This window comes from Nerophis ophidion, linkage group LG18 (assembly GCF_033978795.1).
Source record: "Nerophis ophidion isolate RoL-2023_Sa linkage group LG18, RoL_Noph_v1.0, whole genome shotgun sequence".
In the NCBI taxonomy this organism is placed as follows: Eukaryota; Metazoa; Chordata; class Actinopteri; order Syngnathiformes; family Syngnathidae; genus Nerophis; species Nerophis ophidion.
This window is the reverse complement of record NC_084628.1, coordinates 36,411,905-36,434,415: the sequence shown is the minus strand read 5'-3', so window position 1 is coordinate 36,434,415 and position 22,511 is coordinate 36,411,905. Positions and strand designations below refer to the sequence as shown.

General features: G+C 45.5%; 1 protein-coding gene across 1 annotated transcript in view; it reads right to left on the bottom strand.

Annotated features, from left to right (window-relative positions):
• Positions 1 to 4,776: 4,776 nt before the first annotated feature.
• Positions 4,777 to 22,511, bottom strand: part of lrfn1 (leucine rich repeat and fibronectin type III domain containing 1) — a 158,886-nt gene continuing 141,151 nt past the window's right edge. The window contains exons 3-4 of the mRNA XM_061878073.1: positions 20,520 to 21,915; positions 4,777 to 6,426 (exon numbers count right to left, since the gene is read on the bottom strand). Of these exons, the coding sequence (XP_061734057.1) occupies positions 5,523 to 6,426; positions 20,520 to 21,895 (2,280 nt within the window). The 5' untranslated portion in view covers positions 21,896 to 21,915 and the 3' untranslated portion in view covers positions 4,777 to 5,522. The remainder of the gene's footprint in view (positions 6,427 to 20,519; positions 21,916 to 22,511) is intronic.

Below are 22,511 nucleotides of genomic sequence, written 5' to 3'. Positions count from 1 at the left end.
GACCAAATATGTCTGATTAGCACATAAGTCAATAACATCAACAAAACTCACCTTTGTGATTTCGTTGACTTTATCGTTGGAAATGCATCTGCTTTGAGTGTCGCAGGGTATCCATACATCTCTGTGCCATGTCTGTCGTAGCATCGCCGGTAAAATGTGCAGACGAGGGACTTTCGGATCTTTTGACACTGGAGCAACTTAAATCCGTCGATTGGTAAGTGTTTGTTTGGCGTTAAATGTGGGTGGAGTGAAAGGCTGGATGCAAATATAGCTACAAATGTACATACAGCTAGCCTAAATAGCATGTTAGCATCGATTAGCTGGCAGTCAGGCTGCGACCAAATATGTCTGATTAGCACATAAGTCAATAACATCAACAAAACTCACCTTTGTGATTTCGTTGATTTTATCGTTGGAAATGCATCCCTGCGACCCAACCTCGGATAAGTGGAAGAAGATGGATGAACGGATGGATGGATGAACGGATGGATGGATGGATGGATTGACTTACCCAGAAATCATGATCATAATTAAAGATCAAAGTAATTTTTTATTTACTCTCCCTAAATAGTTGAAAGTATTCATATTCTCTTCAAATGTCATATTATGCTTCTTCCAGTGCTGTTATTTTTTGTTTTAGTTCGTATCCAATCAGAATTCATGTTTTAAAGGCCCACAGCACATTCTAAAAATACTATATATAAAAAAAACCATAAACAAAAGTGAAATAAAACAGCTTAAAGGCTAAATGTAATTTAGAAAAAGTTGCAACGTTGACTAATAAAACAAAGCTGTTTTTTTTTCTCCTTTCAAACCGTCATTGCTCAAAACATAATATTGAATCAAAATCAATGTTATATTCTTCCGCTTGTCCGAGGTCGGGTCGCGGGGGCAGCAGCCTAAGCAGGGAAGCCCAGACTTCCCTCTCCCCAGCCACTTGGTCCAGCTCCACCCAACGTGTCCTGGGTCTTCCCCGTGGCCTCCTAGGGAGGTGTTCGGGTGGCATCCTGATCAGATGCCCAAACCACCTCATCTGGATCCTCTCCATGCGGAGGAGCTGGGGCTTTATTTTGAGTTCCTCCCGGATGACAGAGCTTCTCACCCTATCTCTAAGGGAAAGCTCATTTCAGCCGCTTGTACCCGAGATCTTGTCCTTTCGTTCATAACCCAAAGCTCATAGGTGAGGATGGGAACGTAGATCGACCGGTATATTAAGAGCTTGGGTTTATACCAAAAAGTTCTATTTTGGTTTCATCTGACCACATGACATTCTCCCAATCCTCTGCTGTATCATCCGTGTATCCATTTTGGTATAAACTCAACTCGTCGTGTTTGGAGGAAGAAGAATACTGAGTTGCATCCTAAGAACACCACACCTACTGTGAAGCATGGGGGTGGAAACATCATGTTTTGGGGCTGTTTTTCTGCTAAGGGGACAGGACGATTGATCCGTGTTAAGGAAAGAACGAATGGGGGCCATGTATCGTGAGATTTTGAGCCAAAACCTCCTTCCGTCAGTGAGAGCTTTGAATGGTTGACCAAATACTTATTTTCCACCATAATTTACAAATAAATGCTTTAAAATTCCGACAATGGGAATTCCTGGATTTTGTGCCGACTTCCCAAACAGGAAACCGATGACTTTGGACTTAATGCATCTTCAAGCTCCTTCCCCTCCAGCACATTAGCATACATTAAAGATTGAACAGGATCCTCCGCCCCCTTCACCGGGGGTCAAGGCAGCCTCTCTGCAGCCTGCACACAAGCGAGAAGTGCTGACGAGGCCCAAAGCTCCACTTTATTGGCTCGGTTTGACCGACCCGCAAAACTCAGCCTCCTCGACCAAGCGGCTTCTCTGCAGTGTTCAGTGAGTAATGACCGCGGACAGGAAGAAGAGACACAATTATCTCTCCTACATGACAAACAGTCAGCGGCGCATTTTCCACTCTGCAACCGTCCGGTCGTTAAAAGGAAGTAAAACAACATCAATCTCCAATAGAGACCAATAAATACTCACCAGGACACACCTGCACCATCTGTGACCCCCCCCAAAAAAGATATCTTTACAAGGACAAAAATGCTCAGTCGTGATCGATATTGTGATGAATTACCATTGCCGGCAACTTGAGGGTTCCAGGTTCGATTCCCGCTCCCGCCATCCCTGTCGCTGCCGTTGTGTCTTTGGGCAAGACCCTTTACCCACCTTCTCCCAGTGCCACCCCCGCTGGTTCAAACGTAACCTAGATATTGGGTTTCACTATGTAAAAGCACTTTAAGTCGCTAGAGAAAAGCGCTATATAAATATCATTCACAATTCACTTCACTTTGTCGGCATGATGCAAAACAACCATTCAGTGTCGGGGGGGGGGATAGGAAGACGTCATGGTGAAGATGGTTTACACTATATTGCCAAAAGTATTTGGCCACCCATTCAAGTGATGAAAACCAGGTGCACTAAAATCAAGCACTTAGGCATGGAGACTGTTTCTACAAACATTTGTGAATTATTATTTTTTTTTTTAATGGGCCGCTTTCAGTGATTTCCAGCGTGGAACTGTCCCAGGATGCCACCTAACATGATGTTGCAAAAATTAAATTGCACGAGTACACAAAACTACATTTTTGCATTTAAAAAAAATAAAAAAATAAAAAAATTTAATTGTTGCATAGATATAGTTGTAAATTTTGCAAAATCTAAATTTTACAAGAGGGCAAATGTAAATTTTACTGGTACTGTGGTTAAAACATTTTCTTTTCCCTTATTTTGAGAGTAACTCATTATTATATGCTTTCTTAATAAGCATTAAAACATATTTTATAGTAAAAAAAAACAAAAAAACAACTAATTGAAAATTTTATCAAAGGATATTGTTGCAAATTAATTGCTAATTTTGCTAAAGAAATCTTAAGAATTTCTTATCATTTTATGGTTTCCAAATAAGCATTAAAATGCATTTTAGCGAAAAAAAAAACTATTTAAAAATGGCCTAAGTGATATTGTTGCAAAATAGTAGATGATCTTGCAAAAACTACAAATTTGTGAGCTGCTAAAACAAAACTTTAATAGTTTTGGCATGCAAAATCCCTATTTTAAGAGGAATTTCTCATCATGTTGTGGCTTCATAACACGCACTGACATCATTATATGCATTCCTAAAAATGTAGAGTATGTTATGGTTAAAAAAAAACAGTATCAAATGAAAACAGAATTGGGTGATATAGTTGCAAAATATTGCTAATCTACCAAAATTTACATTTTCAGAGTTGCCAGAACTTCATTTGACTGGTTCATCAATAACATTGATTGGATGACATTTTTATTTTTCAACTTTTTCAACTTTTAACTGAAGTCAGAAATTTAATTCGTATATTGTATTATTAGTTTTGAAAATGTAAAATATGGCTCTTGCATACTTTGATTTTTCAGCCCTCAGTGGAAAAAGTTTGGACCCCCTCGCTCTAAGCAAGTCATTAATTACTGCCTCAGCTTTGTCTCCCTCTAGCGGGGAGAAAACCGCAACTACATCTTATTAGTCACTGCTGCCTCATCCACTTAACACCTAGTTATCATGTCCCCTGTCGTTCCACTTCCTGCTCACCACCCCGGTCCGCTCGGCGAGCTTTTGATATAAATAGTTCCGCCCCAGATAAAATATTCATCAACTCAACTTCGCGTCATGGGAGTTTGCCCAACCCGTTCAGATGGGCTTTGTGGACTTGGAGAAGGCATTCGACCGTGTCCCTCGGGAAGTCCTGTGGGGATTGCTCAGAGTGTGAGGTATCGGACTGTCTGATTGTGGCGGTCCGCTCCCTGTATGATCAGTGTCAGAGCTTGGTCCGCATTGTAAGTCGGAGCAGTTTCCAGTGAGGGTTTGACTCCGCCAAGGCTGCCTTTGGTCACCGATTCTGTTCATAACTTTTATGGACAAAATTTCTAGGTGCAGTCAAGGCGTTGAGGGGATCCGGTTTGGTGGCCGCAGGATTAGGTCTCTGCTTTTTGCAGATGATGTGGTCCTGATGGCTTCATCTGGCCAGGATCTTCAGCTCTCACTGGATCAGTTCGCAGCCGAGTGTGAAGCGACCGGGATGAGAATCAGCACCTCCGAGTCCGAGTCCATGGTTCTCGCCCTGAAAAGGGTGGAGTGCCATCTCCGGGTTGGGGAGGAGACCCTGCCCCAAGTGGAGGAGTTCAAGTACCTCGGAGTCTTGTTCACGAGTGAGGGAAGAGTGGATGGTGAGATCGACAGGCGGGTTGGTGTATTGAGCCAGAAGGCAAAGCTCTCAATTTACTGCTCGATCTACGTTCCCATCCTCACCTATGGTCATGAGCTTTGGGTTACGACCGAAAGGACAGGATCCTCCGCCGGGTGGCGGGCTCTCTCTTAGAGATAGGGTGAGAAGCTCTGTCATCCGGGAGGAACTCAAAGTAAAGCCGTTGCTCCTCTACATGGAGAGGAGCCAGATGAGGTCAGGATGCCACCGGAACGCCTCCCTAGGGAGGTGTTTCGGGCACGTCCGACCGGTAGAAGGCCACGTGGAAGACCCAGGACATGTTGGGAAGACTATGTCTCCTGGTTGGCCTGGGAACGCCTCAGGATTCCCCCAGGAAGAGCTGGACAAAGTGGCTGGGGAGAGGAGAGTCTAGGCTTCCCTACTTAGGCTTCTGCCCCCCCCGACCTGACCTTGGATAAGCAGAAAAAGATGGATCGATGGATCAACTTAGCGTCCTGCACCGAAAAAAAGGCTGTTGAACATCACCACCATGTACTCGACAGATCGGAGCTGTGTGATGACACAGGTTTTTAATGTAAAAACTTGCAGCCAACACCCAAATGCTTGGTAAAAAGTCATGTGACATATGACTTGCTTACTTTACATAGTTAGTACACATACACCAATGTTTGAATATACTTATATAGGGTCTTTTTTTTTTTTTTTCCCTAGACCAGCCAGATGATGTACAGTCACATCTGGACCACAAGCTTTTCCACCTCATCCAGTCCGAGAAGGGCTCCTTCCGCTCGTGTAAAATACTGCTGAAGTTATTACTGTATGGACCGATGTCGGACTGATACGTGTCCTCGTATCTTTTCGTGTCTTCTGTGCACAAGTTTTTTTTTTTTTTTTGTAAGAGAACCCAAAACATGATGAACGTACTGTAACAAGATACCTGGCTGTTCACGTTGAAGATTGTTTTTTTTTCTTTTCTGAAAAAACACGTACAAACGCTTCCTGGGCGCGTCACACAGACGGTTAGAAACAAACGGAAAGCAAAATGGCCGGAGAGGCAGTGACGACAGTGAGCAGCATCCTCCGTTGGTACGTTTGTTCGTTTCTTCTTCTGAGAATTAAGGCACTGCCGCGTTAAAGAAGAAAGAACATGGCTGACAGACCTCTCCTGGGGTATGACGGGGGAGGCCGGATGATTTTTGTGTTTCTCGAGCGGGCTCGCAGTTTTGTAAAATGTGCTCGTATTTGCATGTGCTTGACTTTTTTTTTTTAAACTACACGTTTCCCGCTCCTCACACGGTGCTCTCCAGCATCCACTCGGTGCTGCTGAACGTCACCCCGCGGTTGGCGAGGGGCGACGACTCGGCGTCGAGCTGGTTGGTGGAGCGGTGCCACCTCGTCCGCGCCCGCCGGGGGTAACTGTGACTCTGAAATATGGAGTAGTCCCCCCCGTCGAAGGAGAACCTGTGCCGAGTTCGCGCCAGCTCGCTGGGGAGCAGCCCCGCGTTGGCGAGGAGGCTCTTTTTGTCTTTGAGGCGCGGGGCTTCGGAGGGGCCGGCGTTGGGGCCGATGAGGCAAAGCGACATGGTGGAGCCCGTTAGGCTGCCGTCTGTCGGCGAGTCCTCGAACGGCAGGACGAAGCGTGGCGCTTCCAGGCTTGTCCTTCGCTTCGTCTTAGTTGCCGCCGGCGGAGGCAGCTCCGCCTCCAGGACGGCAGAGGCCGTCGTGGCGCCGTCCTTCTCATTGTCCACCCTCAGCACCAGCGCCATGCACTCCTTGGGGGCCTCGGCCTCGTGCTGGCCCTCGTCCGAAGGCTGCTTGGAAGCGGAGCGGTGGAGCCGCTGGCGACTGCCGTTCACCGCCTGCGACGGCGCGTCGGAGCCCGCCTTGGCTTTTCCGCCGTCCTCCGGGCCGCTGTAGGCTTTGTAGCGGATCATCAGGATGACGATGAACACCAGCACCGACGCCACGATAATGCCGCCGATGATGATGATCATGGTGCCGCCCAGGAACTGGCTGTGCATGAAGCGGCACTGGCTGACCTCGCTGGCCGTGTGGAACTGGATGCAGCCCACCACGCGGGTGGCGGTCAGCGACGTGATGCCGTCGTCGTAGACGGCGAGCACGCACAGGTCATACTCACGCCCCGCCGCCAGGTCGTTGATCACAAAGTTCTTGCTGGTGGACGGGATCATTCTGAAAGAGCCAAGCGGAGGACAATTAATACGAGAAGAGCCTCAGTTCTGCACAAAGAACAACGGTTGAGATCGCATCGAACAGTAGAATTAACTGAACGCAGCGCATACTTGCCAACCTTGAGACCTCCGATTTCGGGAGGTGGGGGGGCGTGGTCGGGGGTGAGGAGGCGTGGTTGGGGGCAGGGTTTGGGCGGGGGGCGTGGTTAAGAGGGGACAAATATAATTCACCAACTCGAGTATTTCATATATACATATATATATATATGTATGAAATACTTGACTTTCAATGAATTCTAGCTATATATATTTTATTATTTATATATAAATAAAAGAAATAGTTGAATTTCAGACGGCACCTAGATAGATAGATGGATATATAGATAGATAGATGGATAGATAGTACTTTATTGATTCCTTCAGGAGAGTTTCTTCAGGAAAATTAAAATTCCAGCAGCAGTGTACAGAGTTGAAATCAATTTAAATGAAAGTAAAAAGTAAATAATGGGGGTTTAAATGGAAACAAAATAGAGAAATATTACAATAAGGATAAAAGATAAAAAGCGACAATGGGAATAAAAATATAGCAGTAAAATAAGAATACAACAAGACAAAGTAGGCAGTAGTGACCATGTTATGAAAACGTATTGCACTGTTATTGTTTTGCATCCACTGTCATCCTAGTACCCCCCGCCCCCGCCCCAGAGAGGAGTTGTACAGTCTAATGGCATGTGGGACAAAGGAGTTTTGAGTCTATTAGTCCTGCACTTGGGATGAAGCAGTCAATCACCTAGCACCTATCAAATACACAGTAATAAAACACAGTTCTACTAACTGTACTGTGCTTGCTGGTTACTAAAAAAAACAACAACAACACTTACCTTTCACTATTTGAGTAACCTTTGTTTTGCCATTTGCGTACTGGCGAGGATACCTTGCCGTCAGGTGCACAACACCAGGTAAATCCTTGGCCAATCAATAAGCAACCCCATAACACTATAGCCAACATTCACTAGGAGATGGCAACAGACAACACAGAATCACTCTATTACGGACGCCGTCGCCATGGCTGTAACTTCCTCGTTCTTCTGCTTCGTCTCCTTGTGTGTGCAGTTTTTTTTATTAAAACCTGTAGATGTTGTAACGTGATTGGGCAGGCAAGCTGTTTATATAACATGAAAGCGGACGGGAAAACAGGCTGTCCCCACTCATGTCCGCAAGGAGCTGGAGGGGGCGTGAATTTCGGGAGAAAATTTCTTCCGGAAGAGGCGCTGAATTTCGGGAGTCTCCCGGAAAATCCGGAAGGGTTGGCAAGTATGACGCAGTGAGCCCTCTTTTCAGTCATCCGCAACCATCGGCTCGGTGAGTTTACAGACAAAGGAAGCATGGATAGTGACCCAGCTTGCATGGATTGTAATAAATCCATTAGAACTTGGACACACACATCTGTACCTTTGGCTATTCTAAGCCAGTCATTTATAAGAGTTATCCCACCCTCCGAGAAACCTGTGTTTTATTGTTGTCTTCCAATGTTGTAAAAATGGGTAAAATAAATGTTACATTTCAACATTTCTGTCAACGAATATTTGTGTCAGCCTGCGACACACAGTCATTTTGATAGTAGGCTATATTATAGCTAATATAGACACTTATATCATGTGTTCCATCCATCCATCATGGAAGCCCAGACTTCCCTCTCCCAAGCCACTTCGTCCAGCCCTTTCTGGGGAATCCCGAGGGGTTCCCAGGCCAGTCGGGAGACGTATCAATCAATCAATGTTTATTTATATAGCTCTTAATCACTAGTGTCTCAAAGGTCAAGCAGGTCTAACATGATAATAGTTGGATAATAGACATAGTCTTCCCAACGTGTCCTGGGTCTTCCCCGTGGCCTCCTACCGGTTAGACGTGCCCTAAACACCTCCCTAGGGAGGCGCTCGGGTGGCATCCTGACCAGATGCCCGAACCACCTCATCTGGCTCCTCTCCATGTGAAGGAACAGCGGCTTTACTTTGAGCTCCTCCCGGATGGCAGAGCTTCTCACCCTATCTCTAAGGGAGAGCCCCACCACCCGGCGGAGGAAACTAATTTTGGCCGCTTGTACTCGAGATCTTGTCCTTTCGGTCATAACCCAAAGCTCATGACCATAGGTGAGGATGGGAACGTAGATCAACTGGTAAATTGAGAGCTTTGCCTTCCGGTTCATCTCCTTCACCACAACGGATTGATACAGTGTCCGCATTACTGACGACGCTGCACCAATCCATTCGCTTGTCGATCTCATGATCCACTCTCCCCTCACTCGTGAACAAAACTCCGAGGTACTTGAACTCCTCCACTTGGGGCAGGGTCTCCTCCCCAACCCAGAGATGGCAATCACCCCTTTTCTGGGCGAGAACCATAGACTCGGACTTGGAGGTGCTGATCCTGATCCCAGTCGCTTCACACTCGACTGCGAACCGAACCAGTGAGAGCTGAAGATCCCGGCCAGATGAAGCCATCAGGACCACATCATCTGCAAAAAGCAGAGACCTAATCCTGCAGCCACCAAACCGGATCCCCTCAACGCCCTGACTGTGCCTAGAAATTCTGTCCATAAAAGTCATGAAGAGAATGGGTGACAAAGGCTAGCCGTGGCGGAGTCCGACCCTCACTGGAAACGGGTCCAACTTACTACCGGCAATGCGGACCAAGCTCTGACACTGATCATACAGGGAGCGGACCGCCACAATCAGACAGTCCGATAGTCCGATACCCCATACTCTCTGAGAGACACGGTCGAATGCCTTCTCCAAGTCCACAAAGTACATGTAAACTGGTTGGGCAAACTCCCATGCACCCTCAAGGACCCTGCCGGGAGTATAGAGCTGGTCCACAGTTCCCCGACCAGGACGAAAACCACATTGATCCTCTTAATCCGAGGTTTGACTACACCTGAAGGCTGAGGCCGAGGCTGATATAATGTGTCGACTTCATTATAACATTTACAGAAGGCTTTTAGTATTTTTTTTTTGTATTTGTGGTCCAATATGGCTCTTTCAACATTTTGGGTCGCCGACCCCTGACATAGTCGATTAGTTGACACTCAAAATAGGAGCCACTCAAACGATGCTTCAAATGTTGCTACCATCTTGTGACATTAATTGGAACTACACCAGATGGCTTACGTCACCATTAGTAGTGCAACAAAACATATATTTTTTTAAAGCATCAATAATTTCCTGAGGTGGGCGGGGTTAGGGGTGGGCATGGTTTGGTGGTATATTGTACCGTCCCTGAAGAGTTGCAAAGGGTTCTGGGTATTTGTTCTGTTGTGTTTATGTTGTGTTACGGTAAACTAAACTGGGGGGGAAGGTGGGAAGGTTGAGATGGGCGGGGTTGGGGGGCGTGGTTTGGTGGTAGCCGGGGGTGTATATTGTATCGTCCCAGAAGAGTTAGTGCTGCAAGGGTTCCTGGGTATTTGTTCTGTTGTGTTTATGTTGTGTTACGGTACATTAAAGAAAGAAAGTGTTATGTATAGCAGTAGGGAGTTGTGACGGCACAGAACCACAAGGGGGCGATGTTGCTTTAGGTTTTATTTTATATATATATATATATATATATGTACAGTACAATATATATATACATAATACACAATACTAAATATACTAGAGACTGGATTGTGACTAATTTGAAAGTGTGTGTGTGATTAGCTGTAATGTTTTACCAGATGTTGAACGAGGAGAAGGAACAAGGCAGGAAGGCAGTCCGTGACATACTTGCCAACCTTGAGACCTCTGAAGTCGGGTGATGGGGTCCTGGGCGGTCTTGAGGTGGGCGAAGTTTGGGCGGCGGGGGGGGCGTGGTTTGATGGTAGCGTATATTGTAGTGTCAATAGAATTAGAAACACTTCTAAGACCTCCGTGATCATTTGTAGGTCATATTCTAGCACCTAAAGACGAGAACAACACCCCACTCCAATGGACCGGGTGGGAAAAATGATCCAGGAGAACAAGTAAATGTGTTGGATTAAAAAAACAAACTAAAAGTTAGCCAAACTTTATGAATTCACTGCATGAATACATGAACCCTGGAATAGATCCCAGTATCCTAGACTCTGTTTGTGCGTCACAGGGTGAGTGAATCATATCTTTATGCTCAAAAGACTATTTTAATACCTCCCGCATGCATGCTGCTCTACTTGTTAATTTGGTGCACTAATTAAGCAGTAAAATATTGTTACGTTATATAACGACGATATTATATTGCATGTATTATTTAGAAATGTATAATTAATATAGCGTGTGTGAGTGTGAATGCTCTTTGTCTATCTGTGGTGTTGGCCCTGTGATGAGGTGGTGACTTGTCCAGGGGTGTAGCCCGGCTTCCACCCGAATGCAGCTGAGATAGGCTCCAGCACCCCCCCGACCCCAAACGGGACAAGCGGTAGAAAATGGATGGATGGATGGATGGATGGATAATTAATATAGTGTGTGTGAGTATGAATGTTGTCTGTCTATCTGTGTTGGCCCTGTGATGAAGTGGTGACTTGTCCAGGGGTGTAGCCCGTCTTCCACCTGAATGCAGCTGAGATAGGCTCCAGCACCCCCCCGACCCGGAACGGGACAAGCGGTAGGAAATGGATGGATGGATGGATGGATAATTAATATAGTGTGTGTGAGTATGAATGTTGTCTGTCTATCTGTGTTGGCCCTGTGATGAGGTGGTGACTTGTCCAGGGGTGTAGCCCGTCTTCCACCTGAATGCAGCTGAGATAGGCTCCAGCACCCCCCCAAACCCGAATGGGACAAGCGGTAGAAAATGGATGGATGGATGGATGGATGGATAATTAATACAGTGTGTGTGAGTATGAATGTTGTCTGTCTATCTGTGTTGGCCCGGTGATGAGGTGGTGACTTGTCCAGGGGTGTAGCCCGTCTTCCACCTGAATGCAGCTGAGATAGGCGCCAGCACCCCCCGCAACCCCAAAAGGGACAAGCGGTAGAAAATGGATGGATGGATAATTAATATAGTGTGTGTGAGTATGAATGTTGTCTATCTATCTGTGTTGGCCCTGTGATGAGGTTGTGACTTGTCCAGGGGTGTAGCCCGTCTTCCACCTGAATGCAGCTGAGATAGGCTCCAGCACCCCCCCGAACCCGAATGGGACAAGCGGTAGAAAATGGATGGATGGATGGATGGATGGATAATTAATACAGTGTGTGTGAGTATGAATGTTGTCTGTCTATCTGTGTTGGCCCGGTGATGAGGTGGTGACTTGTCCAGGGGTGTAGCCCGTCTTCCACCTGAATGCAGCTGAGATAGGCGCCAGCACCCCCCGCAACCCCAAAAGGGACAAGCGGTAGAAAATGGATGGAAGGATGGATTATATAGAGCTGTTATACATGCATTTATTTTATTTTTTTGGTTTCACTCTTGTAATTTGACTTGTTGCTACTTTAATACATTATTTCAGATATCTCCACATTCCTCTCACTCTTTATACACAAACTCTTTTTCTTGTTTTAAGCATTTTAACTTGCTAATAAACATTCGCAAAAGGGAGTCGTTCTAAAAACTCCCCGAAAACTTTCATTTACGTTTTATAAACATGCTGTAAGTACAAAAAAAGCGTTCATCACCTATATAATAATTAATAAATTCTTTTTACAAACCCCGTTTCCATATGAGTTGGGAAATTGTGTTAGATGTAAATATAAACGGAATACAATGATTCGCAAATCCTTTTCAACCCATATTCAGTTGAATATTCTACAAAGACAACATATTTGATGTTCAAACTGATAAAAAAAAAAATTTTTTTTTGGGCCATGACCTTCGATCCCTGTATAAAAAAACGACATCAATCTCTAAAGGATATCACCACATGGGCTCAGGAAAACTTCAGAAAACCACTGTCACTAAATACAGTTTGTCGCTACATCTGTAAGTGCAAGTTAAAGCTCTACTATGCAAAACGAAGGCCATTTATCAACAACATCCAGAAACGCCGCTGGCTTCTCTGGGCCTGAGATGGACTGATGCAAAGTTGAAAAGTGATCTGTGGTCTGACGAGTCCACATTTTAAATTGTTTTTGGAAATATTCGACATCGTGTCATCCGGACCAAAGGGGAAGCGAACCATCCAGACTGTTATCGACGCAAAGTTGAAATTCCAGCATCTGTCATGGTATGGGGGTGCATTAGTGCCCAAGGCATGGGTAACTTACACATCTGTGAAGGCACCATTAATGCTGAAAGGTACATACAGGTTTTGGAGCAACATATGCTGCCATCTAAGCGCCGTCTTTTTCATGGACGCCCCTGCTTATTTCAGCAAGACAATGCCAAGCCACATTCGGAACGTGTTACAAAAGTGTGGCTTCGTAAAAAAAGAGTGCGGGTACTTTCCTGGCCCGCCTGCAGTCCAGACCTGTCTCCCATGGAAAATGTGTGGCGCATTATGAAGCGTAAAATACGACAGCGGAGACCCCGGACTGTTGAACGACTGAAGTGCTACATAAAACAAGAATGGGAAAGAATTCCACTTTCAAAGCTTCAACAATTAGCTTCCTCAGTTCCCAAACGTTTATTGAGTGTTGTTAAAAGAAAAGGTGATGTAACACAGTGGTGAACATGCCCTTTCCCAACTACTTTGGCACATGTTGCACCCATGAAATTCTAAATTAATTATTGTATGCAAAAAAAATAAATAAAGTTTATGAGTTTGAACATCAAATATGTTGTCTTTGTAGCGCATTCAACTGAATATGGGTTGAAAACGATTTGCAAATCGTTGTATTTTAATTATATTTACATCCAACACAATTTCCCAACTCATATGGAAATGGGGTTTGTATGTATGTAAGTGGTTAGAGTGTCCGCCCTGAGATCGGTAGGTCGTGAGTTCAAACCCCGCCCTATAAAAATGGGAGCCAGTACATCCCTGCTTGGCACTCAGCATCAAGGGTTGTAATTGGGGGTTAAATCATCAAAAATGACTCCCGGGCGCGGCCACCGCTGCTGCTCACTGCTCCCCTCACCACACCTAGTGTGTGTGTGACAATCATTGGTACTTTAACTTTTTTAACTTAACAAAACTTTTTGGATGTTTTTTTAGACACTCAGCATCAAAAATTGGAATTGGGGGTTAAATCAGCAAAAATGATTCCAGGGCGCGGCCACTGCTGCTGCTCAATGGATGCAACATAATAGTGAGAGTCCAGTCCATAGTGGATCAAACATAATAGTGTGAGAGTCCAGTCCATAGTGGATCTAACATAATAGTGGCAGTCCAGTCCATAGTGGATCTAACATAATAGTGAGAGTCCAGTCCATAGTGGATCTAACATAATAGTGAGAGTCCAGTCCATAGTGGATCTAACATAATAGTGAAAGTCCAGTCCATAATGGATCTAACATAATAGTGGGAGTCCAGTCAATAGTGGATCTAACATAAAAGTGGGAGTCCAGTCCATAATGAATCCAACATAATAGTGAGAGTCCAGTCCATAGTGGATCAAACATAATAGTGTGAGAGTCCAGTCCATAGTGGATCTAACATAATAGTGGCAGTCCAGTCCATAGTGGATCTAACATAATAGTGAGAGTCCAGTCCATAGTGGATCTAACATAATAGTGAGAGTCCAGTCCATAGTGGATCTAACATAATAGTGAAAGTCCAGTCCATAGTGGATCTAACATAATAGTGAGAGTCCAGTCCATAGTGGATCTAACATAATAGTGGGAGTCCAGTCAATAGTGGATCTAACATAAAAGTGGGAGTCCAGTCCATAATGAATCTAACATAATAGTGAGAGTCCAGTCCATAGTGGATCTAACATAACAGTGGGAGTCCAGTCCATAATGAATCTAACATAATAGTGAGAGTCCAGTCCATAGTGGATCCAACATAATAGTGGGAGTCCAGTCAATAGTGGATCTAACATGTTGTGTTACGGTGCGGATGTTCTCCCGAATGTGTTTTGTCATTCTTGTTTGGTGTGGGTTCACAGTGTGGCGCATATTTGCAACAGTGTTCAAGCTGTTTATACGGCCACCCTCAGTGTGACGTGTATGGCTGTTGACCAAGTATGCCTTGCATTCAACTTGTGTGTGTGAAAAGCCGTAAATATTATGTGACTGAGCCCGCATGCAAAGTTGTTGTCTGTGTGGAATCGGGAGAATGGATGCCCCGGGAGTTTTTCGGGAGGGGCACTGAACTTCGGGAGTATCTCGGGAAAATCGGGAGGGTTGGCAAGTATGTCAATCAATCCACTCCCTCACGAACGCTGCTGCGTGCACACAACTTCACAATTTGTTTTGTTTTTTTAACCCTGGACGTTTATTGAAAATACACGCAACTCTGACTCAAAACGCCGCATTTAAGAAACCCCACCCAGACAGCCCTGCGAAAGAGGACGAATGGTCTAATATACTACAAATTAGGAAGTTTAAAAAACCAAATGTGTTCTTGTCTTGCATCGGGATTGTGAACGATAGGCAAAATTCCAAGTCCAATTCCCCTTTAAGCAAACGTTAGTCTACTCTAAACCGTCGCTTCACTCCATCACCGGGGGAACCGTTCATAGGAATATTCTTCAGTAAAAACATTTTCATGGCAAAACACTTCACCCATTCCCCCGAACCTTTGGCGACTGTTTATTTCTTCCACGCCGGGAAGGGAAACGATACGCCTTTCAACCGCCGCGGCCGAGCCTTTAATTAGTGGACCACATATAATCACGCAGTGTGTTTCAACAAATTAATGAAGGCCTAATGCCATTAGCTAAGTGCATGTTGTGAAACGCGAGTGGTCTTTGTGTTGTTATTTATTGTGGTTTAATGGCGCTGAAAAAATGCCCCGTGTCTCCTTCACACGGCTGCCGGCCATAAACCAAGTCGGCACATTGCGACAGTTGGTGAATGGACCGCTCTTTAGCTTGAGTTAACTCCGCGTTTACGGCTTTTAATGTCTGGGGAAATTTTAATTATGTTGCATCGAGAGGGAATAGTCCAGTGGGTCTCAAACGTAAGGCCCGCGGGATGAGTTTGCCAAGTATAAAAATGAGGCCAAATATTTTTGAATGAAAGAAAATGCAGTTCTAAATCTGTCCACTAGATGTCGCAACGGCAATTCTTTGTATCTTGTAGACCAGTGTTTTTCAACCTTTTTTGAGCTAAGGCAATTTTTTTTGTGATGAAAAAAATCCAGAGGCACACCATCAGCAGTTGTTCTATAAGGGGTATCGGAAGTTAGCAGACCCGTCAGCGATCCTGTTCTGTCTCCCTGTAATGTTTGATCCTGTTCTGTCTCCCTGTAATGTTGGATCCTGTTCTGTCTCCTTGTAATGTTGGATCCTGTTTTGTCTCCCTGTAATATTTGATCCTGTTCTGTCTCCCTGTAATGTTAATCCTGTTCTGTCTACCTTTAATGTTTAATCCTGTTCTGTCTCCCTGAAATGTTTGATCCTGTTCTGTCTCCCTGTAATGTTGGATCCTGTTCTGTCTCCCTGTAATGTTGGATCCTGTTCTGTCACCTTGTAATGTTGGATCCTGTTTTGTCTCCCTGTAATATTTGATCCTGTTCTGTCTCCCTGTAATGTTAATCCTGTTCTGTCTCCCTTTAATGTTTGATCCTGTTCTGTCTCCCTGAAATGTTGGATCCTGTTCTGTCTTCTTGTAATGTTGGATCCTGTTCTGTCTCCTTGTAATGTTGGATCCTGTTTTGTCTCCCTGTAATATTTGATCCTGTTCTGTCTCCCTGTAATGTTAATCCTGTTCTGTCTCCCTTTAATGTTTGATCCTGTTCTGTCTCCCTGAAATGTTAATCCTGTTCTGTCTGCCTTTAATGTTTGATCCTGTTCTGTCTCCATGTAATTTTGGATCCTGTTCTGTCTCCCTGTAATGTTGGATCCTGTTCTGTCTTCTTGTAATGTTTGATCATATTCTGTCTCCATGTAATTTTGGATCCTGTTCTGTCTCCCTGTAATGTTGGATCCTGTTCTGTCACCTTGTAATGTTGGATCCTGTTTCGTCTCCCTGTAATATTTGATCCTATTCTGTCTCCCTGTAATGTTAATCCTGTTCTGTCACCTTGTAATGTTGGATCCTGTTTTGTCTCCCTGTAATATTTTATCCTGTTCTGTCTCCCTGTAATGTTAATCCTGTTCTGTCTGCCTTTAATGTTTGATCCTGTTCTGTCTCCCTGAAATGTTTGATCCTGTTCTGTCTCCCTGAAATGTTTGATCCTGTTCTGTCTCCATGTAATTTTGGATCCTGTTCTGTCTCCCTGTAATGTTGGATCCTGTTCTGTCTCCCTGTAATGTTGGATCCTGTTCTGTCTCCCAGCAATGTTGGATCCTGTTCTGTCTCCCTGAAATGTTTGATCATGTGCTGTCTCCCTGTAATGTTGGATCCTGTTCTGTCACCTTGTAATGTTGGATCCTGTTCTGTCTCCCTGAAATGTTTGATCATGTGCTGTCTTCCGGTAATGTTGGATCCTGCTCTGTCTCCATGTAATGTTGGATCCTGTTCTGTCTCCCAGCAATGTTGGATCCTGTTCTGTCTCCCTGAAATGTTTGATCATGTGCTGTCTCCCTGTAATGTTGGATCCTGTTCTGTCACCTTGTAATGTTGGATCCTTTTCTGTCTCCCTGAAATGTTTGATCATGTGCTGTCTCCCGGTAATGTTGGATCCTGCTCTGTCTCCATGTAATGTTGGATCCTGTTCTTTCTCCCTGTAATATTTGATCCTGTTCTGTCTCCCTGTAATGTTGGATCCTGTTCTGTCTCCCTGTAATGTTGGATCCTGTTCTGTCTCCATGTAATGTTGGATCCTGTTCTGTCTCCATGTAATATTTGATCCTGTTCATTCTCCCTGTAATGTTTGATCCTGTTCTGTCTCCCTGTAATATTTGATCCTGTTCTGTCTCCCTGTAATGTTGGATCCTGTTCTGTCTCCCTTTAATGTTGGATCCTGTTCTGTCTCCCTGTAATGTGTGATCCCATTCTGTCTCCCTGTAATGTTGGATCCTGTTATGTCTCCTTTTAACGTTGGATCCTGTTCTGTCTCCCAGTAATGTTGGATCCTGTTCTGTCTCCCTGTAATGTTGGATCCTGTTCTGTCTCCCTGTAATGCGTGATCCCGTTCTATCCCCCGGTAATGTTGGATCCTGTTCTGTCTCTCAGTAATGTTGGATCCTGTTCTGTCTCCCCGTAATAATTTGATCCTGTTCTGTCTCCCTGTAATGTTGGATCCTGTTCTGTCTCCTTGTAATGTTGGATCCTGTTTTGTCTCCCTGTAATGTTTGATCCTGTTCTGTCTCCCTGTAATGTTGGATCCCGTTCTGTCCCCCGGTACTGTTGGATCCTGTTATATCCCCCGGTAATGTTTGATCCTGTTCTGTCTCCCTGTAATGCGTGATCCCGTTCTGTCTCCCTGTAATGTTTGATCCTGTTCTGTCTCCCAGTTATGTAGGTTCCTGTTCTGTCTCCCTTAAATGTTGGATCCTATTCTGTCTCCCTAAAATTTGTGATCCCGTTCTGTCTCTCTGTAATGTTGGATCCTGTTCTGTCTCCCTGTAATGTTGGATCCTGTTCTGTCTGCCTGTAATGCGTGATCCCGTTCTATCCCCCGGTAATTTTGGATCCTGTTCTGTTTTCCAGTAATGTTGGTTCCTGTTCTGTCTCCCTGTAATATTTGATCCTGTTCATTCTCCCTGTAATGTTTGATCATGTGCTGTCTCCCTGTAATATTTGATCCTGTTCTGTCTCCCTGTAATGTTGGATCCCGTTCTGTCCCCCGGTACTGTTGGATCCTGTTATATCCCCCGGTAATGTTTGATCCTGTTCTGTCTCCCTGTAATGCGTGATCCCGTTCTGTCTCCCTGTAATGTTTGATCCTGTTCTGTCTCCCAGTTATGTAGGTTCCTGTTCTGTCTCCCTTAAATGTTGGATCCTATTCTGTCTCCCTAAAATTTGTGATCCCGTTCTGTCTCTCTGTAATGTTGGATCCTGTTCTGTCTCCCTGTAATGTTGGATCCTGTTCTGTCTGCCTGTAATGCGTGATCCCGTTCTATCCCCCGGTAATTTTGGATCCTGTTCTGTTTCCCAGTAATGTTGGTTCCTGTTCTGTCTCCCTGTAATATTTGATCCTGTTCATTCTCCCTGTAATGTTTGATCATGTGCTGTCTCCCTGTAATATTTGATCCTGTTCTGTCTCCCTGTAATGTTGGATCCTGTTTTGTCTCCCTGTAATGTTTGATCCTGTTCTGTCTCCATGTAATGCGTGATCCCGTTCTGTCTCCCTGTAATGTTTGATCCTGTTCTATCCCCCGGTAATGTTGGATCCTGTTCTGTCTCCCAGTAATGTTGGTTCCTGTTTTGTTTCCCTTTAATATTGGATCCTGTTCTGTCTCCCTGTCATGTTGGTTCCTGTTCTGTTTCCCTTTAATGTTGGATCCTGTTCTGTCTCCCTGTAATGTTGGATCCTGTTCTGTCTCCCTGTAATATTTGATCCTGTTCTGTCTCCCTATAATGTTTGATCCTGTTCTGTCTCCCTTTAATGTTGGATCCGGTTCTGTCTCCCTGTATTATTTGATCCTGTTCTGTCTCCCTGCAATGTTGGATCTTGTTCTGTCTCCCGGTAATGTTAGATCCTGTTCTGTCTCCCCGTAATGTTGGATCCTGTTCTGTCTCCCTGTAATGTTGGATCCTGTTATGTCTCCCTGTAATGTTGGATCCTGTTCTGTCTCTCTGCAATGTTAAGTCTTGTTTTGTCTAACTGTAATGTTGGATCTTGTTCTGTCTCCATGTAATGTTGGATCCTGTTCTGTCTCACTGTAATGCGTGATCCCGTTCTGTCCCCCGGTACTGTTGGATCCTGTTCCGTCTCCCTGTAATTTTTGATCATGTGCTGTCTCCCTGTAATGTTGGATCCTGTTCTGTCTCCCTATAATGTTTGATCCTGTTCTGTCTCCCTTTAATGTTGGATCCGGTCCTGTCTCACTGTAATGTTTGATCCGGTTCTGTCTCACTGTAATGTTTGACCCTGTTCAGTTTCGCTGTACTTTTGGATCCTCTTCTGTCTCCATGTAATGTTGGATCCTGTTCTGTCTCCATATAATGTTGGATCCTGTTCTGTCTCCCCGTAATGTTGGATCCTGTTATGTCTTCCTGTATTGTTGGATCCTGTTCTGTCTTCCTGTAATGTTTGATGCTGTTCTGTCTCCCTGTTATGTTTGATCCTGTTCTGTCAGTGTCCGACATCTACAAAGCAACTAGCTACCTGCTGCCACCTACTGATACGGAATAGTATTACACGGTTACTCTGCCGAGCTCTAGACAGCACAGACACTCAACAACGGCACATTTGCAGACTATAATTACTAGTTTGCAAAAAAATATTTTTAACCCACATAGGTAAAATTAAATAATCTTCCACGGCACACCAGACAACGGCATGGTGGTTGAAAAACACGGTAGTAGATGATGCTACATATGTAAAAAAAAATTAAAAAAAATCACATGATTCTAGTGCACCAGTCGAGGAAAATGAGCAAACTACATAAATAACATCCTGTAATTTGATTTTTGTATTATTTTTTTATCTTGATAGATAAAAAATGAACACCAATGAGTTGACTGATGATCATTGTCACATAACATATCCAGAAAGTATAGATAACGACAAATAAATGATTGTCACACACACACTGGGTGTGGCGAAATTATTCTCTGCATTTGGCCCATCACCCTTGATCACCACCTGGAAGGTGAGGGGAGCAGTGAGCAGCAGAGGTGGCCACGCCCGAGAATAATTTTGGTGATTTAACCCCCAATTCCAACCCTTGATACTGAGTGCCAAGCAGGGAAGTAATGTGTCCCATTTTTATAGTCTTTGGTGTGACTCGGCCGGGGTTTGAACTCACGACCTACCAATCTCAGGGCGGACATTCTAACCACTAGGCCACTAAGCAGGTGCCGTGATTTTACCAGTCTGGCCACATGGGAGTGGATTTTTCTCCATGTGGCCCCCTCAGCTAAAATGACTTTTGACACCCCTGGATTAGTCAGTCCACCATGTCGTTACACAGCACAACTCCGACAACTCACCTGTACACCAGCGTGTCATCGGCGGTGCTGTTGTACTGGATCTGGTACATCCTGATGCCGGGGATGTGGCGTTCGGACGGCCATCGGATCATGGCCGAGGAGGAGGTGAGCTGGCTGACCACGACTCTTCGGTCCTGCTTGTCGTAGCCCTTGGTGTCGTTGCCCGACTTGGAGGATGTGGTGATGTCAGAGAGGCCGGGGTCTTCCCGCATGTGGCCCGTGTTGTTTACAAATAAGGGCAAGGGGATCATGTCGATCTCCACGGCGGCTGTGGCGATGCCTGCGGCGTTCGACGCCACGCAGTTGAACGCCCCGCTGTCCTTCAGGGTGGTGATGAGGATATCCAGGGTGCCGTTTTCATACAGGATGGTGCGGGAGTTGTTGTGCACCAGCTTGCCGTCGGGCGAGCGCCAGTGTATCTCCGGGTCGGGATCGCCCACCGCTTTGCACTTCAGCGTAACCCCCTGTCCTTCCATCACGTAGGGTTTAGTGGAGAGGTGTTTGGTGATCAACGGAGGCTCACAGATGAATTCCTCCTCTTGTATGGACCAGAAGTACTTATCCATGAGATGATCGGGCGAGGCACAAGTCTCCAGGTCGTCCTCTCTGGTGAGCCTGCGGAGCCACAGCAGCTCGCAGTTACAGTGAAGCGGGTTCCCCCCGAAGCTGACGGCAAGGGTGGAGGAGCTGGAGCCCTTGCCATCGGATAGAACCTGAGCGTGCTGGAACAAGCTGTCGGGCGGAAGCTTCTGCAGGCGGTTGGACGTCATGTCCAGGCGGACCAGCTTGGTGAGTAGCGTAAAGGTGCCGGTGCCGATGTGGTCGATCAGGTTGTGGTCCAAGGTGAGAGTGTTGATGTTGGTCATCCGGGCGATGGCTTCCCAGGGTAGACCACGCAGGTTATTGTTGGACAGATCCAGGTCCTCGATGGTGGACACAAACTCATCAAAAGAAGTCGGAGCCACCTGGTGGATCTGGTTGTTCCCGAGGATGAGGTGCCGCAGGTTGTTCAGGCCTTTGAAGTGGTCGGTCTTGATGACGCTGAGGCGGTTGCCGTCCATGTGCAGCGCCCGGAGCGAGCGCAGGCCTAAGAAGGCGTGGGGCGTGATCTGGCTGATGGTGTTGCGGGACAAAGTGAGGTGGACCAAGCTCGTCATGTTGAAGAAGTCCTTCCGGCGGATGACGGTGATGAAGTTGTCCGTGAGGCGCAACTCCACCGTCTTGCGGTCGATGGTGGGCGGGACGAACAGGAGGCCCGTCTTGGCGCAGAGCAGCGTCAGGGTCGGCGACAGGTGTTGGCAAATGCAGCGGCCGGGGCAGCTGTAGCCCTCCGCCAAGGCGGCACTAAGCAGCACACAAAGAATCAGCCGCTCCATTCTCGATCGAGTTCCCAGTCCTGTAAGCCAGACAGAGGGAAAAAAAAAGCCTTTGAATGACTAAATACTGTGATTTGCCTGCTGTTGCAGACGCCGGAGCAAGATAGCCCAGATTGCCAGCGAGGTATCATTCCTGAAATGAAATAGGGCTTTTCTGACATAATGGCACCTGCTATGATGAAAGGCTCCGGAAAAACCATCGCGAAGCCATATCTATGTCGCCTTTTAAGGCAAATAACAGGATTTTTTTTGTGCCACGCGGGCCGAGGCGTATATTTTATGAAATGATCACAGAGCGCATATGTCATGTTTTGTTTAGTTATGTTCTGTTTTCGCGCACCCTGCTTTGTTTTTGTTTCCATGACTACCAATCAGTTCACCTGTTTTCACGATTCACGCACCTGATTCCCTTGGACTCATGCACTTGTTGCCAATCACCACGTTTTTTTTATTTATTGATTTATTTTTTTTAGATGGCGCTGCTGTTGTGGCTGCTGTTGGCAGGAGCTCTGTGCTCTTGTGTCATCCTTTTGTGTTTCCCTCTTGTTTTCATGTGTTATTATACTTTTTTGCCTTTTGGTCCGGGACCATTTGGGACTGTGTGACAAGGGGTGGC